General features: G+C 44.2%; 1 protein-coding gene across 2 annotated transcripts in view; it reads left to right on the forward strand.

The window, feature by feature from the left end:
- SLC39A12 (solute carrier family 39 member 12) overlaps window positions 1-11,900 on the forward strand; it is a 91,315-nt gene extending 79,415 nt beyond the window's left edge. For both annotated transcript variants that reach the window (XM_077490912.1, XM_077490911.1), the window contains exons 9-12: window positions 827-905; window positions 3,450-3,608; window positions 7,909-8,096; window positions 11,442-11,900. In XM_077490912.1, the coding sequence (XP_077347038.1) occupies window positions 827-905; window positions 3,450-3,608; window positions 7,909-8,096; window positions 11,442-11,570 (555 nt within the window). In that variant the 3' untranslated portion in view covers window positions 11,571-11,900. The remainder of the gene's footprint in view (window positions 1-826; window positions 906-3,449; window positions 3,609-7,908; window positions 8,097-11,441) is intronic.
- The last annotated feature ends 7,690 nt before the right edge of the window (window positions 11,901-19,590 follow it).

The following is a 19,590-nucleotide window of genomic DNA, read 5'->3' on the forward strand; positions in this document are numbered from 1 at the left end:
GACACTTCTTTTTTTTTTCTTTTTTAATAAAGGCATTGTCAAATGTCTATTGTGGTTTTTACTTTTTTTTTGGTGAATGGGTAGGGGTACAATGTATCCCATACCCATTCACATAGGGGGTGGGATCTGGGGGTCCCCTTGTTAAAGGGAGCTTCCGGGTTCCGATAAGCCCCCCACCCGCAGACCTTCACAAACATCGGGCCAGGGTTGTGGGAATAAAGTGCTTTGGCGGCCTGCTATGGTTCGCGCCCCACCCCCCCCCCTTTCCTGACCTGCCAGGTTGTTTGCTTGTGTGGGTCTGGTATGGATTTGGGGGGGGGGGACGCCAATTTTTAGAAAAAAAAATGGATACCCAACCCAAAGCACCTTGTCCACATGTTGATGGGGACAAGGTCCTCTTCCCTACAACCATGGGTGGTGGTTGTAGGGGTCTGCAGGTGGGGGCTTATCGGAATCTGGGCTAAACTATTAGGACTGGTTCACATTATGATTCACTCAGGAACACGTGCGTTCCTGTGTGATTTCCATTATCACATGATCGGGTGCAGGCAAACGCACTGCATTTGTGACCTGCATTTTAGGGTGTCATTCATTTAATACCTGTTGCAGATCACAGGTGCAATGCGCTTTGAATGCGGTGTAGGAAATGCGCACGGAATGCAGGTTTCCCACACAACGTAATAGTAAGTACAGTATTCTTTTATGAGGATATATGTAGATTGGCCTTTTTATGGTCAGTCTATAAAGTTTTTTATACATTTTCATAATTTGGACCAAAAATATACTGTAGAGTTTTATAATATTGCCTTGTTGCACTTTCTTATAGAGAATTCCTGAAGACTGTGAACCTACAGAGGGCCCTGTAGCAGAAATTCCACCTATAAGTCTGAGAGTGAGAGAGAAACGTAAGTATCCAATCACATTTTATTTTCCTTTTTCTCTATATAACAGCTTCTACTGCCATATACTGAATAATCCTGGCTACAGGTAAAATGGAACACATTGGAATACTTACAACTGTCTTTAAGACCTCTTTCACACTGGAGGCTTTTTCAGGCATTTTAGCACTAAAAATAGTGCCTGTAAAGCGCCTGAAAGATGCCTCATCTGCAGTCCCAGTGTGAAAGCCCGAGTGCTAGAAAAAGTCCTGCAAGCGGCATCTTTGGGGCGATTTGAAAGCGGTGTATACAGCGCTCCTCCACCACCCCTGCCCATTGAAATGCATGGGCAGCGCTCCCGCCTGAATAGCGGCACCAAAGCACCGATATAACAGCAGTAAAGAGCCGCTTTACCGATACCGCCCCCTAAAGTACAATGCTCTAATTCAGTATGCATTGTATTCTCAGCAACAAACACTGTCAAATATTTGTAGGCTAAATCCAACAACATGTAGCCAATAATCTCATAGAACTCTCAAGGAATCAAAGAAACACCCAAGTTCAAAAAACTCCTACCTGCTCCTCCAGAGCTTTTAGAGTGGAAATCCACCTAAGTAGTATTAAACCCAAAAGCAATCATGTATTATATTGCAGCCTACCAATTCGTAGATGTGATGGCTGCACTAGTTTTCTATTTTAGTCTTTCTTTCTTTTATTTTCACCTAGCCAGTAGGTCTGTTTTTCAACAGAACTAAGCTGTCCTGCCGCTGTAGCAGTTAGAGGGCTGAGACAAATCATTTAGCCCATCTAACACTTTTCTCCCCCCAGCTGCTGTCTAAAAGTGTCTGTGTTCTTCTTCATCTAAAGCAGGAGTCTCCAAACTTTCTAAATAAAGGACCAGTTTACTGTCCTTCATACTTTAGGGGGGCTGGACTGTGGCCAGTGGGAGTAGCAAATGTCCTGGCGTCAGTGGGAGGAATAGTGCTCCAAAGTTGGTGCCAGTGGGAGGAATAGTGCCTCATCATTCGTTTCAGTGGGAGTAATAGTGCCCCATAGTTAGTGTCAGTGAGGCGAATAGTGCCCTTTCGTTGGAGTCAGTAGCAGGAACCATGCCTCACTGTTGCTGACAGTGGAGGGGAATCGTGCCCCAAGGACTGCATAAGAGCAAACAAAGGGCCACATCCGGCCCATGGACCGCAGTTTAGGGACCATTGATCTAGAGTGTAGGCACCTTACCCTGTCCCTATATCTCCACTCAAGCTCTGTCACAGCCCTTGGCATCTTTGGCCTTTTTCAAGGTTCAGTACATTCAGCCATCCTGATTGAAATAACTCCCACCCATGTGCAAGACGGTGTATTCACCCTACTCCCCCCACATACACAGCTCAGTGTACATTTTGAAGATTGTTGGGAACAGGTAGATAAGAAGAAACAAAACTTTCCACTCACAAATTATTGTTTGAAAGTTAAAGTTAGGTATCCAAAGACATGAGACGACACACTGCCTGGTGGTGAAACGCGTAGGGACCTGACCAGGTCCCTATTGCTTCTCCCTTAGATAAGAAATTAAGAAAACCCCTAAGGATGGGACTTTAACGGCACTACCACAAAATATATGTAACAAAAATAACTTCAAAAAGTTATTTCAAGTTATTTTTGTTACATACGTGTTGTGGTAGTGCCGTTAAAGTCCCATCCTTAGGTTTTTTTTTTCATTTCTATTTGCTTTTGGGATGTGGCACACCTTGTTCTTGGCAGTCTGCATCAGATACCTTCTTTCTCCCTTAGATAAGTGGCTCCAGTCAGGGGCGTAACTATAGGGGGTGCAGCAGTCGCGACCGCAACCGGGCCTTGTGCTGCAGGGGGCCCATGCAGCCCCCTCTACATATGGTTGGCAGCAGCATAAGCAGCTAGGGGTACCAGTGCACCATGCACACGGGTGGCTGAAGGTGGAGGGTGACTAGCAGAGCTCCATACTTGACTATCGCACTGGCTGCTCTTTAGTTGTGCATTCCCCGCATGACCTGTGTCCTTGGCCAGCTCCTCAGAGTACCCCTCTCCTGCTCCATGCATTGCCGCTCAGTCTGATGTCTGTTCTCCCCAGCCAGATGGGGCACCTAAAAATAAAAAATAATTAAAAAAAAACTACTGATGCCAGTGGTGGAACTACAGGGCTCACAAAGGTCATACCTGTGACCACGCCCTGGAGTTCCACCACCGGACTTGGAGGGAAGGGCCCTGGCTGGGGTTCAGGGGGGCCCTTCATGGTTTCTTGCATCGGGGTCCTGAAGGTTCTAGTTACGCCACTGGCTCCAGTTCACCTTCCAGTTGCACACAACCAGCAACGTTTGTGTCCTGTGGTCATGTAATGTGCCAAAGTGTGCACAACAATCACCAAAAGAAGGCAGAGCGGTCAATGCCGAATGGAAAGTAGCCTAAAGGGAACTATCCTGTAAATGAGTTCTTTGGGTGTTTGTATACAGCTTTATATAACTGTGTTCTTATACCTATTGGTGTGTGTATATACAGTATATATATATATATGTATATTGTTTTGTTTTTTCCTCCTAGATAAAGGAATCACACTATTAGCAATTATGATCTTGGTGGGAGACAGTTTACATAACTTTGCAGATGGGATGGTGATTGGTTCGGCCTTTTCCTCTTCCACTGAGACTGGTGTAGCCACAACCATCGCCATTCTTTGTCATGAGATCCCCCATGAAATGGGTATGTATGACCGGTCTGTAATGTCTAAGTTGTACCACTATGACTTATTTTCTTCACCCCTCCAGAATCAAAACTCTGCTAATCTTTGTTATTTAGTAAATATATTATTAAAAAATATATATTTATAGGTGAGCCACTATTGCTAAACCACCATGCAGGCAATTCCAGAGCAAATACTGCTGAGTACAAGGAGGATTATTTTCGGCACAGAGGATTACAGGAGAATGGGGCATGCAAACGAAGAGTAAAGCTGCGTACACACGGGCGGACTGTCTGGCCTACTTAGTCCGCCGAAACACATTTCAGCGGACAGTCCGCTCGTGTGTGGGCTTCAGCGGACTTTTTCAGCGTGCAGTCTGGCGGACTAAGTATTTCGGAATGTTGGAAATACTGTCCGTCGGACTCGCATTTCAGCGGACAGTCCGCCCGTGTGTGTGCCAGTCCGCTGTACTTTTGAAATGAGCGGACTTTTCCCGCCCGGAGAAAAGTCCACTCATTTCGAGCGGGTATCCAGGTAGGCGGAGCCCGCGAAGGAGACGTCGCTGGCCCCGCCGCCTGGTATGGACTTAAAGGGGAACCCCAACGCCGAAAAAAATCGGCGTGGGGGTCCCCCCAAGTCCACAACAGACCCTTGTCCGAGCACGCTACCCGGCCGGCCAGGAAAGGGGGGCGAGCGAGCGCCCCCCTCCTGAGCCGTACCAGGCCGCGTGCCCTCAACATGGGGGGTGCCTTGGGGAAGGGGGGGGCCGCGCGGCCCCCCCACCCCAAAGCACCTTGTCCCCATGTTGATGAGGACAAGGGCCTCTTCCCGACAACCCTGGCCGTTGGTTGTGGGGGTCTGCGGGTGGGGGGCTTATCGGAATCCGGGAGCCCCCTTTAATAAGGGGGCCCCCGGATACCGGCCCCCCACCCTATGTGAATGAGTATGGGGTACAATGTACCCCTACCCATTCACCTGTAAAATAAAAGTACCAAAAAAAACACAACACAGGGTTAAAATATTTTATTGCACAGCTCCGGGGGTCTTCCGTCTTCGGGGGTCTTCTCGCCGGACTCCTCCGCTATCTTCTTGTAGCTCTTTTGCTAGCGGAGGAGTCCGGCTTTCTTCCTCGCCGCCGGCCTCTTCTCCCGACTTCGGGGGTCTTGTCCCCCTCTTCGGTTCTTCTGCCGGGCCACCGCGCCTTCTTATAGCTGACGGAAAATGTCCGATCGGACCGTGTTGTCGGATAATCCGACCGTGTGTGGCCTTCATCTGACTTTTTCCGTCGGAATGTTTGAGAGCTGGATATAAAAATTTTCCAACAACATGATCCGATCGGACTTTATCCGATCGTTTGTAGAGCATTCTGATTGGACAAAGTGCCACGCATGCTCAGATCAAATTCCTAGACCAAAGCTATTGGCTACTAGCCTGAGCATAGTCCCGTCGTAACTAAATAACGTCATCACGTTACGAACGATCAGATTTTCCGACAACTTTGTCCGACCGTGTGTATGCAACACCAGTTTCGGACAAAATCCGTCTGAAAAAATCAGACGGATTTTGTTGTTGGAATGTCCGACCGTGTGTACAAGGGCTTAGAGTTAGGATTACAGTGAAGGTAAGTGCTACATAGAGGGTAAAGGTGATGTGTCCTTGGGGTAAGTCTCTCTGCATTATGAACTCTTTTCCAGTAAACACCAGCACTTATCTCCCCAGCATGGAAAGTGCGTGCATCACTTTAAAAACCACTTTTGGGTTGATGGACCCATTAAAATTCCATAGCTACCAACAAGCATCAGCAGCCACATGAGACCAGCAGATGCCTTTACTGTCTCGGAGTTAAATACTAATTCCCAATTTTCAGTTGATTGTCGGCACACTCTGAGTTCTGGCATGAGGAGAATTATGGCCATTTATTATAAAGATAGGTTTCTTGTAATTCTTATAGCAGTGTTTTAAATACATTTAATTATTTTAGAGGCTATACATTAATAAATATGTAAAAAATTATATAATTGAGTAGTGCGTATGCCAAGCACCCTTTTTGTCATTCTCCTATGAATTGGGTCTCCTTGAACTCTGCTTGGCTATCTCGGGGGGGGGGGGGGGGGGGCAGGTTCTCCAAAGCCCCATTCCAGCTTTATACTTCGTTCTGCTAATCTCCTACTGGTTAGATGGACTATCCAAACCTGATAATACTCACCAATCAATTGATTATATATAATTCCTGAATTTATCATACTTGCAGAGTAATCACTATTTGGTGTTAAAGCACAATAAAATGGTCCTGGGCCTCACTAAGACCCCTTTCACACCACACCGCCCATAGCGTGGGCGGTAAAACGCCGCTATTAGGAAGAATGGGGAAATGCTTGTTTACATCGGCATTTCCCCGTCCTTCCTCTCCGTGAAAGGATTACGGGTATCCCCGCGGACATTGAGTCCACGGGACCCACGATCACACTCACGGAGCTTGCGGTGGGCACGCGCGCCCACAATGCCACGTCTTAAAGGCGACGTACAGGTACACTAATATGCCTGCACGTGCCATTCTGCTGAAGTATATCAGTGTGAGCCGGTCAGCAAGGGGTTAATGCATAGGATGCATTAGGTGAAAAAACACAAGGGATTACAATCCCTTTAAATCCAAAGATACGCTATATTACCAAAAGTATTGGGACACCTGACCCCAGATCTCATATTTAAAAGGACCAGTCACACTTTTTTCTATTACAAGGGATGTTTACATTCCTTTAAATAGGAATAAAAGTGATCCATAAATTTTTTTATTTAATTTTTTTAAGTGTAAATAGAGCGATAATTCTAGCCCTAAACCTCCTCTGTAACGCAAAACATGCAACCTGTAGAATTTTTTTAATGTTGCTTATGGAGATTTTTGACGGTAAAAGTTTGACGCCATTCCACGAGCGGGTGCAATTTTGAAGCATGAGACGTTGGGTATCAATTTACTCAGCGTAACATTATCTTTCACAATATAAAAAATAATTGGGCAAATTTTTCTGTTTTCTTATTTTTTTATTCAAAAAAGTTAATTTTTTCCAAAAAAAGTGCGCTTGTAAGATCGCTGTGCAAATACGGTGTGAAAAAAAGTATTGCAATGACCGCCATTTTATTCTCTAGGGTGTTAGAAAAAAATATATATAATGTTTGGGGGTTCTAAGTAATTTTTTAGCAAAAAAAATGTTTTAAACAAGTGGTTACATTTATTTAGCAAAAAAAAAAAAAACAGTGGTGAATAAATACCACCATAAAGCCTCATACACACGATAGGACTTTGTACAAACTTTCCCTTGGATTTTTGTACAAAGGGCGTCGGCCCTGAACTTGTATTGCATACACACAGCAGGACTTTTTCAGCCAACTTTCACCAAATCACGTGGTTTTTCTGCTCTTTACCGCCACCTTTGGTCAACTTCTGTATTGTTGTCTGATCTTTTGCATTGGTTCTGAGCATGCCTGTTTGTACTTTGTACAAAAGTCCTATGGTTTTCTGTACACACGATCAGACTTTGCTCCATCAGACTTTTGTTCCCAGAAAGTTTGTCCGTTCGCACAGCCAACAAAAGTCCGATGAAAACCAAAAGTTTGTCCGATGGAGCGTACACACGGTAGGATGTTGCTCCAAAACAGCTAATTTGCATGTTTGTTGTCAAAAAGTCTGATCGTGTGTATGGGCCTTAAGAGCTCTATTTGTGTGAAACAATTGATACAAATTTCATGTGGGTACAGTGTTGTATGACCGCGCAATTGTCATTCTTAAGGCCCATACACACGATCAGACTTTTTGACAACAAACATGCAAATTAGCTGTTTTGGAGCAACATCCGACCGTGTGTACGCTCCATCGGACAAACTTTTTTGGTTTTCATCGGACTTTTGTTGGCTGTGCGAACGGACAAACTTTCTGGCAACAAAAGTCCGATGGAGCAAAGTCTGATCGTGTGTACAGAAAACCATAGGACTTTTGTACAAAGTACAAACAGGCATGCTCAGAACCAATGCAAAAGATCAGACAACAATATAGAAGTTGACCAAAGGTGGCGGTAAAGAGCAGAAAAACCACATGATTTGGTGAAAGTTGGCTGAAAAAGTCCTGCCGTGTGTATGCAATACAAGTTCAGGGCTGACGCCCTTTGTACAAAAATCCAAGGGAAAGTTTGTACAAAGTCCTATCGTGTGTATGAGGCTAAAGTGTGACAGCGCTGAAAGCTGAAAATTGGCCTGGGCAGGAAACAGTGAAAGTGCCCGGTAGGCAAGTGATTAAGTTGTTCTGCATTCCCTCATTTTATCTTACAGGTGATTTTGCGGTATTACTGAACACGGGACTTACAGCCAAGATCGCCTTTCTAATGAACTTCATCAGCGCTTTAACAGCCTTTGCTGGTCTCTACATCGGCCTTTCTGTGTCCTCCAATCCCGATGTGCAGATCTGGATCTTTGCAGTCACTGCGGGAATGTTCCTCTATTTGTCCCTAGTAGAAATGGTGAGTGAAGGTCCAAGAATTTCTGGGAAGCCACAACTACTTTTGCCACCAAATCCTCAACTAATCCAAGAAAATCATAAAAATTTTTAAAAAACAAACAAAACAAAATCTCAATAGTACTCCTATAGAACAAAACAACACTTCTGCAAGGAGAAAACTCCTTGTATAGTTGTCACACAATGCAGCATGTTCTGTAAATGGAGGAGAGGTGGATGAATGACAGGATCCCCTCCTCCACTTACAGAATGTGTTGCATTGTGTGGAAAAAATACAAGGGTTTTTGGTTAGTGGTTGTAAAACCTTACAACCTCAGGTGATACACAGAGATGAAACAAATCCTCACACATAAGCGTAATCTGCAGCTGTCTCTTCTCTCATGTTCTGTGAATGGAGGAGAGGCGGATGAATGACAGGATACCCTCCTCCACTTACAGAATGGGTTTCACTGTGGGAAAAGAGAGATGAAACAAATCCTCACACATAAGTTGTACCTGTTTATCTGCTGCTGTCTCTTCTCTACAGTCATTCAAAATGCAGAATGTGTAAAGCTTGTCTGAGCTTTGAGAAAACAGAGCTTGAGGTTAAGCTCTGCAGAGCTTAGTGGGGAGAGCTCTCAGAGCTGATTGGAGGGAAGGGACACCCCCCCCCCCCACACACCCCTACCCCACAACACACAGGAACAGAGCAGAGGCTGTCAATCACAGGCTATGTGCTGGAGCTCCCTCTGTTGTCACCATGTTTCTCTTAGTGTCAGAAAACTTGTCAGACATGGCTCATGCTGATAGCAGAGGAAGGAGGCAACAGACATAAATTACACTTAGTGCTCTGGATTGAGACAACTACACACTATAGAAGGATATGCTTTGTTCATATTTTATGTCTGAGGTTTACAACCACTTAGCGCAAATCACTGTCATTGTACGTCGGTACTTTGACGTTAAATACCATTGTTATGGCAGCAGATAGTATTTTCAACAATGGCAAGCGGCTGGCTTTCAGATAAAAGTGGCAGCGAGATCAGGGACGGGAGAGCCCCCCCCCCCTCCTGCCGTGTTCTGGTCATCTCCGTTTACTGGAGCTATCGGTAGCGGCGGAAACTATCGCATCCTTCCCCCTGACAGGCATGGAGCTGAGTGTGGGAAAGATGGCCCCCGCTCGGCTCCAAATGTTACTTTCACCCAATGGTCTTAAAGGGGAAATCTTTTTTATTATTATTCTTTTTTCATTATTATTATTGCATTTTTGTGTAAATATGAGATCTGAGGTCTTTTTGACCCCCAGATCTCACATTTACGAGGCCCTGTCATGCTTTGCTTTCTATTACAAGGGATGTTTACATTTCTTGTAATAGGAATAAAAGTGACCTAAACATTTTTTTTTAAAGAACAGTATCAAAATAAAAAATAAAAAGTAAAATAAATTGAAAAAAATGTTAAAAAATTTAAAGTGCCCCGCCCCGCCAAGTTTGCGCGCAGAAGTGAACGCATACGTAAGTCACACCCGCGTATTAAAATGGTGTTCAAACCACACATGTGAGGTATCGCCGTGATTGTTAGAGCGAGACCAATAATTCTAGAACTGGACCTCCTTTGTAACTTTAAACATGTAACCTGTGGACATTTTTTATACGTCGCCTATGGAGAGCTTTAAGGGTAAAATTTGTCACCATTCCATGAGCGAGCTCATTTTTGAAGCATGACATATTGGGTATCAATTTACTCGGCGTAATTTTATCTTTCACAATATGAAAAGAATTGGGATTGTCTTATTATTTAATCCCAAAAAAGTGTATTTTTTCAAAAAGAAATTGCATTTGTAAGACCGTTGCACAAATACGGTGTGACAAAGTATTGCAACAACCACCATTTTATTCTCTAGGGTTTCTGAAAAAAATATATATAATGTTTGGGGGTTCTAAGTAATTTTCTAGCAAAAAAAGGATTTTAACTTGTAAATAAACAACAAAAAAGAGTCTCGGTCTTTAAAGTGGTTGTAAACCATTTACAACCACTTTAAACTATAGACAAGCCTATAATTAGGCTTACCTGTAGTTGCACCTGCATGGTTTAGGAGATATCCCTGTATTTGCATGTGCCGACATCATCGGTACATATAGTTACATAGTAGGGGAGGTTGAAAAAAGACACAAGTCCATCAAGTCCAACCTATGTGTGTGATTATATGTCAGTATTATATTGTATATCCCTGTATGTTGTGGTCTTTCAGGTGCTTATCTAATAGTTTCTTGAAACTATCGATGCCCCCTGCTGAGACCACCGCCTGTGGAAGGGAATTCCACATCCTTGCCGCACTTACAGTAAAGAACCCTCTACGTAGTTTAAGGTTAAATCTCCTTTCTTCTAATTTTAGTGAGTGGACACGAGTCTTGTTAAACTCCCTTCTCGCTCCATTTCCAGTACATCCTTCCTGAGGACTGGTGCTCAGAACTGGACAGCATACTCTAGGTGCAGCAACCAGCAAGATATGTCCGTGGTGCATACCTCCCAATTGTCCCTAATTTGGAGGGACTATCCCTATATTGAAATTAAATCCCTGTCCCTCATTAAAAAAAAGTGTAATTTCTGTCTGTTGCTTCATTCCTTTGCTATCTGCTTGAGTCACTTCTGACAAGTTTCCCTGACACAGAAAGAAAAATGGTGACGGGGTGGGATCTCCACCGCACAGCCTGTGTCTGACAGCCTTAGCTTTGTTACTGTGTGGAGAGGTGTGTCCCTTCCCTCCAATCAGCTCTCAGAGCTCTCCCCACTCCAAGCTCTGCGGCGTATAATTTCAGCTCTCTTCCCCCTGCTTTCTGAAAGCTCAGACAAGCTGTATAAATACTGGACTTTGAATAGGTGTAGAGAAGACTACAGATAAACATGTACAACTTATATAGGAGGATTTGTTTCATCTCTGTGTATCACCTAAGGATAGTCACTTCACTGGGTAAGGGTCTACATCCACTTTAACCCCTTGAACCCCCCAATAGTGTGCCACAACTGTGTGCATTTCACGCAGTTGCAGGATGCTTGCAGAATGTTCCAATTCACTTGAATGGGTTGTATATAGCAGGTGCTGGGCAACAGAGGGTATCACTACTGCCAAGGCAAAGCAGTGAGGCCGTGGCATGCGAGCATGTCCAACCACCAGCTACTGCCTCTGTAGCTAAAGGGTTATGGCGGACAGTAAATGTGCAGCTCAGCCATAGGGTTTTAGACCCCCCCTAGTGTGAATGATCTCTTAATGCTTGATTTTTATGCCGTTGGCATTTAGGTATGCTTATGCCGAAGTAACATATCTATATTTCTGCACTAATGTGTGATTCATATCTGTCTCTTTTTATAGTTGCCTGAAATGACTCATATACAGACACAACGGCCCTGGCTAATGTTCTTCCTGCAGAATCTCGGCTTGCTGATTGGATGGCTTTGTCTGCTGCTGTTAGCAATTTATGAACATAAAATTAAACTATAACACCAGCCCCCTTAGCCCGAGGACCCGCTGTTATTTTTTTATTATTATAATTCTTATTTTTTTATTTTTAGATTCATGGCTGTACCTGCTATTTCCTGATCCTGAATGTAGGGACAGAGACAAACCTGTAATATACATTTCAATAAATAACAGCTTCTCATCCACCAAACCCCCACCCAAAAATGGGCCACATTCCAATACCCCACATTGCATAATGTTTTACATATCCACAAACATTTTGTATGTTATATTTTCCAGGTAAATTGTAAATCTGGCAAAAAAAATAAATAAATATAAATTGGATTTGCTTATCTAATTTATGTAACTTTATTATTACTATGTTTAATTGTTATTACACATAATTTATACAGTGGTACAAAAGGTAATAAATAGAGATGGGCCAAACGACCCTCTGTTCAGTTCTCGATCATCGCAAAAGTTCGGAACGGAATGACAAACCCCATTGAAGTCTATGGGATCCGAACTAGAAAAATCAAAACTGTCTATTTTGAGGGTTTAGATGCAAGTTATTGGGCATAAAAAGAGTATGGGGGTCTGGGTACTGCCCTGGGGAAATGTATCAATGAAAAAAAAAAGTTTGTAAAAAAATTTATATTATTTTGAACCACTTCAGCCCCGGGCCATTTTGCTGGCCAAAGACCAGACCACTTTTTGCGATTCGGCACTGTGTCGCTTTAACTGACAATTGCGCGGTCATGCGACGTGGCTCCCAAACAAAATTGGCGTCCTTTTTTTCCCTCAAATAGAGCTTTCTTTTGGTGGTATTTGATCACCCTTGCGGTTTTTATTTTTTGCGCTATAAACAAAAATAGAGTGACAATTTTGAAAAAAACACATTATTTTTTACTTTTTTTATAATAAATATCCCCCAAAAATATATATATAAAAAAAAACATTTTTCCCCCAGTTTAGGCCGATACGTATGCTTCTACATATTTTTGGTAAAAAAATCGCAATAAGCGATTATTGATTGGTTTGTGCAAAAGTTATAGCGTTTACAAAATAGGGGATAGTTTTATGGCATTTTTATTAATAATTTTTTTTTTACTTGTAATGGCGGCGATCAGTGATTATTATTGTGACTGCGATATTATGGCGGACACATCGGACATTTTTGACACATTTTTGGGACCATTGTCATTTATACAGCAATCACTGCTATATAAATGCAGTGATTCCTGTGTAAATTACACTGGCAGTGAAGGGGTTAACCAGTGGGTGGCAGTGTAGGGGTTAAGTGTTCCTAGGGGTATGTTACTAACTGTGGGGGGCTGGGCTTTCAATTAGTGAACACTGATCTCTGCTCCAATCAGATGGAGCAGAGATCAGCGTCACCAGTTGCTACGCAGAACGGGGAAATGTTGTTTACAATGGCATTTCTCCGTTCAGCCGCCCCGTGAGATTATCGCGGGTGTCCCGGCCGGCACGCGAGCGTGCTGCCGGCGGCGTGCTCGCGATGGCAGGGCGGCATTAAAGATTGGACGTACCTGTACGCCAATATGCCTGCCCGTGCCATTCTGCCGACATACATCGGCGTGCGCCGGTCCGGAACCGGATAAATGAGCAGTGATTTACAGATACAGAAAAAGGTGTAACTGCACAGACCCTAAATAGTATATTTATCTTACCACATAGCAAAAACAATCTTTATCATTGATTCATCATCGTGAATTCAAATAAAGTGCATATTTAGTGAACTGTAATATTATAAATTAAATGATCCTTCTTAATCAAGAAAATAAAAATAAAATCATGTGTTACACAAAAAACAGTCCCAAGGATTAGGATTATTGGGACATTTTTTTGTTTAACACATTGGCTCCCCCACCCTGCAAGCTTTCTTTATTTTATAAACAACGGCTTGGGGAACCAGTCAGTATGATGAGGCCATAATTTAGTGCACTTAGAACAAGATTAGAGATTTTTTTGGATACATTCTGATGTCTCTTTTGCAGACTTTGGATAGAAGTAACAGGTGCAGAAAAATTGGGCTTTGGGTGCTGGTGGTGCCTTCACACTATATCCCTATAGAGGTACTCTTAATTAAAGCAAGAATTGGCTTTGCTGTCAAAAATTGTAATTATATGCCCGGTCCAACAGTGGCAGAAAAAAATTGATCTTTGGGTGTTGGGGGTGCCTTCACATTGTATCCCTTTAGAGGTACTCTTAATGAAAGCAAGAACTGGTCTTGCTGTAAAAAATTGAAATGATATGCACCTGTCGAACAGGTGCGGAAAAATTAGTCCTTGGGTGTTAATTGTGCCCATGAAACCTACACCAAAAATTTCTTCCAGATAAAATCAACACCCAAAAAATTAGACAGCATAGACAGCCTTTCACTTTCAGAGATTACAGATTCAGAAAACCTCTAATCAGCGACATCGGCATCAGGGGCTTGATAGCTGCTGCTTATTTGTGACTAATTCATTTTGATAAATGTTAGCCGGTCAATGGAGTCTGTGGGCAGACATGCTCAATTGCATACTGGGCAAGTTCTAGCCAGTGATCTATTCTTATGACCCAGTAACCCAGTGGATCTTTACTGGAAAGCTCTTCATGTCTGTTTTTGCCTCTAGATAATCTCCCACCATATGATGCGAACGTTTCTGATGGGATGTGAAAGCTGACAGCCCTGGGCATATTTTTTTTTTTGCAATGCATCACTGAGGCAGTCCCCTTCTCTACTGCTTCTCTTTAGACCAACAGAAGCTAGGAAACTAGCTTTTCCATGAAAATGTAACCTAACAGTCTGAAAAGGCATTTGTCACGTACCTGATGGTTTTGAGCCCAAATTGCAGAGGAATACCTCCCACTCACAGCCCCCTGGTAGGGTAACAGAAGGCACAGTAGTAAGGAGTGGTACGGGTACTGGATAGTGCTTAGCAGACTGGATCAGGTTAGCAGACTGGTTCAGGATCAGCTTAGCAGACTGGATCAGGTTAGCAGACTGGATCGGAACCAGGAACAGATAGGACCGACACATGGATAGTCAGATAGGCCAGGTTGGATATCAGGCGGGCAGCAAGGGTACAGAGGAGTAGGCAGAAGAGTAGTCACAAACAGGCCGAGATCAGGTGCAGGCAGATAACTGGATTGGATGGTCACAGGTAAGCCGGGTCTTTCACAGGTATTAGACACAAGTCAGACTTAAGGCACACAAACGCTGTAGAGCAAACAGTGAGGACTGTATACGACAGGCAGGTTTAAATAGTTCGCCTGGCACCAACAGAGGTGCGCGCCTGCATGCGCAATGGCACCCACGAGAACCTGGGGCGCCTGTTACTGGCAGGATCTTCATAACAGCATTACATAAACTCCTCTTTAAGGTATACTCAAGATATTTTATCCTCTGAGAGGATGGGATGAGTTCCGAGACTTTCCCCTTGTAGCGGTGGTCAAGGAGGGTTGCCAACCATTACTGATCCTTCTCCTTAATGCTACAAATTCTCAGGTCCTTTTTCAGGCTTTGAAGAACTAGGAAGCCCGTGCACCACAAGTTTCCACGCAGAGGCATGAGAAGTATAGTCCTTGGGGTCACTGAGGATTACAGTATCTGGAACTGCCTTCTCCCAGCCACGTACTACTCTGAAGGGTTCTGGGCAAGGAAAAACCATCTCGTAAGGTTTGACGTATGTCTTCCTTTGCTTCAATGCCTCCAAAAGTGCCAGAATTCACCTCCTTCACCTCTTGTGTGTTCTGTGGTGTCGCAAGGATGGTGTATGCATAAAGCAGGCCTTGAGAGGAAAGGAACTCCTCCTCTTCCTCCTGCTGCTGTGCCTAGAGTGCCCTGTCCATAATGCCACCTAGAGTCTGTTCCAGCAGGAATACAACAGGGATTGTGTCACTGATACATGCATTGTCACGGCTCACCATCCTTGTTGCCTCCTCAAATGGTGACAGCACAGTGCATGAATCCTTTATCAGCAGCCATTGGCAAGGGGAAAAAAAGCAGGGCTGGCTTGAGCCTGTCATCCCATACTCATACAGGTACTCGTGGATGACCCTCTACTGCATGTGCATCCACTGCAGCATTGCCAATTTCGAGTTACACCTGGTAGGCATGTCACAAATAATGCGGTTTAAGGGCAGGTGGGATTCCCGCTGAATTTCAGCCATCCGAGCACTGGCTGTGTATGACTGCCTGAAATGGCTACAAACTCTTTTAGCCTGCTTTAGCACATCTTGCAACCCTGGGTACCTGTTTATGAAACTCTGCATCACTAAATTGAGGACATGTGCCAGGCGTGGCACATGTGTCAACTTTCCCTATCTAAGGGCGGAAAGGAGGTTAGTGACATTATCGCACGCCACCAATCCTGGCTCCAGATGGCATGGTGTGGACCACCTCTTGTGCCTGTCCCTGCAGAGCTGAAAGAATCTCTGCTCCAGTGTGGTTCCTGTCCCCTACCCAGACCAGCTGCATGGCATCTTTTAGCCTGACTTACTGAATAGCTCCTTGAATGCTTAGGTGGCACTGGTGGATCATAGGACAATTTAGCAGAGGAGGGCATGGAGAAGAAGGAGCAGCAGGGGGTGGAGCTGACAAATGTCGCAGCATCACCACTAGCTGTATGGAGACATGGCGGCAAACCAAGCTGCAGCACTGATTTAAATTATAAGATAAAAATCACCACCGCTTTATCTTAGTAGGTCAAAAAGTAGGGTGACCAAATACTTGAAATTTCCCCCAGCTGTGTATACCATAACACCTTCCCGTGAAGGCTAGGTGTGGTCTCATAAGGAAAAAGCAGCATATGAATAGAGAGAATTAAAGATCCCCAAGGGTACCTTATACAGAGACACTAATCGGTATTAGAAAATTCACAGCTTTATTGAGACAATGTTACAAACTATAAAAAAACACACCACCACCAGTGCAAAAAGTAAAAAAAAAAAATTACAACGTTGTCAATGTTGTTACAGAAGGCTGATGGCTGCGGATCACATTCAAAAATTCAATCAAACACACACACCAATAGGACCTAAGGAGAAAAAAGTAAATATAGTCAAAACTCGCAGGGCGAGATAGACAGATCACAGTATTCCAATTGTATAAGCTCAGCCCCTATCAAACAGTAAAGCACAGTACAAGTGGAGTAGATCTTTACACAGTCTGACAGAAGATCATCTGTGATTGAATGTGGGTGTTAGTGGATGGAAGCCCAGATGAATTCCTGAAGCTGAATGAAGGTATCAGTGAGCTGTGGTGAGTGGGGCCTGGGTTAAGGAGCTTGTATAGCTATCAGTAAGATTTTCCCCATGAAGGCAGAAGGAATCAAAGTCAGGACTAGTCAGGACTTTGCCTAGAGGTGCTACCACTAGGCAAACAAGGCAACTGCCTAGGGCACACTGCTGCCTAGGGGAGCCTGGCCACTGTTTTCCCTCCTTGTCTGCATGCTCTGTAGTCTGCAGCATATAACTATCTCAGTCCGACTGGTAGTGTAATTAGAGGCGTAGCGCAGCACTGGAGCCAGCGCTAGATGAAGCAGAGCCGATGCTTCCTGTATAGTGGCTCCTTCTATCACATGGGCAGGGCAAAGGGGGTGGAGTGACGGTTGAAGCCAATGGGAGCGGCAAAATGAGATTTCGCCTAGGGTGTCAAAAATTCTTGCACCAGCCCTGATCAAAGTTCTGTGCAGTCTTGTAGATATAGGGAATCTGTGGGTCAGGTGTCTGCAAGTTCAATGGGTGTAAGCCGTGCTGTATAGAAACAGGTTCAGTGTGACAGCACAGGCAATCTGCAGAGAGAAGTACTCACTGTCCACATATGACACTGCCGCAGCCCATCCAGTCAGTCCTGCACATGCTGGCATCTCACCCGGACATTACAATCTGTGTTTTCCCATGTATCCTTCGGTCCGGTTATTTCCTAAGCGTGAATGCATACTTTTGCCGCTCTCCAATCAGAGTGATGATGTCAACTGACGCGTTTTGCCCACCAATGAGAGAGAGCTTCTTCAGAGCCAAATTTATGAATGTGATGTGTGGCCAGCAGCCTCCTTTACCAGCACTGACAACGCTGTCATTTTTTAACTTTTCACATTAGTGGTAGTGTGTTTTTTATAGTTTGTAACATTGTCTTTATAAAGCTGTGAATTTTCTAATACTGATTAGTGTTTCTGTATAAGGTCCCCCTAGGGATCTTTAATCCTCCTTTTTCTCTTTCAATAGTTTTTATTGAGTTTTAACAAATACATCATGTATCATGTACAGCAATCATAGAGTGATCACATGAAATAAAAGAAGATAGAATCTAAACAGGATTCAGTAACTAATTCAGAACAATGTATAACAGTCTTGCACGCCCATTCTTGAGAGACTAGAGTAGTGCATGGGAGACTTGGAGTGCGAAGGTGCATCTCCTATAGGTAAACAGCCCCTAAGTAATAAGTATGCTTAGGAATCTAAAACCATAGTAAAACAGTAATAAACAGCCTATATCGTATCATGACTGTACTTGGGGCCCCTGGGACCTCAAAAAACATAAAAATTGTTGAAGAGGTGGGGCCAATCCCTATCTTAAACTACTTGTACTTGACATGAGCGGAAGGCCATAAAAAGGGAAAAAAATTCCATCAAGATTTCCCCAGGTCAAGTGGCGACTAGATAAGTGGAGCAGACCTCCATTATATAGCTAGAGGAAGGTTTGCTCTCCTTAGTCTTGGTGTCTGTCGCAACAAGGCTTCGGTACTGTCGAAGCTCAATCTTTCGGCAATGATGTAAAAGAAGGCCTGAGTGGGAGGTTAGGAAGTATTGCTATAAACCCGGTGGTGCCTCCCGCGGCAGTCCCCGAGATCACCACTCCACCCCTATGGGCTCACACTGTGGAGTGGGATAGCTCGGGGAGCTCCCGCTAAAGAGGCCCTCACCTGCTTCCCTCCGCTCCCCCCGGGGTCACAGAAGTTATGCCCCCGGGAGGGAGACAGAGGGACATACTCTGGAGCTCCCAGGCCCTCTCAGGTAAACCTTTCCAGTACCAGTTAATTCCAGTCAGTTCAACAAAGATTAACGGAAGGCGAAAACTCTAGGGTGAAGAGAACATCAGACCAGTATCTTATTGTTAGAAATCCTGCGTAAGGAAGGTAAAGAGAAAAAGGAGAAAGTGGGACTAGGATAGGAGAGGGAAAGGTGTGGGGGGTGAGGGTTATACAGGGATCAGGGTCATGGTTCCATCCGTATAGATCTTATGACTGTAAGTGCCCTAGATATAGTGGAACTTTGATGTACTGGGCCCATGGTTCCCAGGTCAACTCAAATTGTTGGGTGGTATTCCGCAGTTTAGCTACTGTTTGTTCCTGAACCATAATCCAGGAGATTTTGTACCTGGCAGCCAAGATGGATACCTTAGAGGTTTTCCAGGCCTTTGCTAAAGTGATCTTGGCTCCCAAGCACATGAAGAAAATTAGTTGTTGAGTGTGCTTAGAGGTGTGGTGTAACCTGCGGTTCAGCAGAATATACGAAGGGTCCTGAGGGATTGGAGCCCCCGTAACCTTCCGCACTAGATGCAGAAATCTGTTCCAAAAATTTCGTATGCGGGGGCATGTCCACCAGATATGGAGCATCGTGCCTAAATGACCACATCCTCTGAAACAGAGGGGTGAAGTCTCTGGGAACATCTTGTAAAGTCGCACAGGGACATTTTAGAATTTTGATGTTAGCTTTGATTAATGAAATGTTCAGAACACCTTTAGATGATTGTCTGAAGACTTGAAACCACGTCTCCGGATCCAGCTGGATGTCCAAGTCCCCTTCCCAAGAGCGGGCGTATGCTGGCTTGTCATTCCTATCTGCCAGGGACGAGTAAATGAGGGAAATTCCTCCTTTGCAGAGACCCTGGTTCGTGCACCATTGCTCGTATATCGTTACCTTGTAGATATTTGGTTTGTCTGGTTCAAGAGAATGTAGGAAATGTCTAATCTGTGAAAATCTGAATTGTTCTGAAGCGGGCATTTCCAGTTTAGAACGGCAGTGGCCTACTGAAATGGGGCCGTTGGGCAAA

The sequence above is a fragment of the Lithobates pipiens genome, unplaced genomic scaffold (genome assembly GCF_037356315.1).
Source record: "Lithobates pipiens isolate NorthernLeopardFrog02 unplaced genomic scaffold, aLitPip1_a1.2 Scaffold_19, whole genome shotgun sequence".
NCBI classification, from domain to species: Eukaryota; Metazoa; Chordata; class Amphibia; order Anura; family Ranidae; genus Lithobates; species Lithobates pipiens.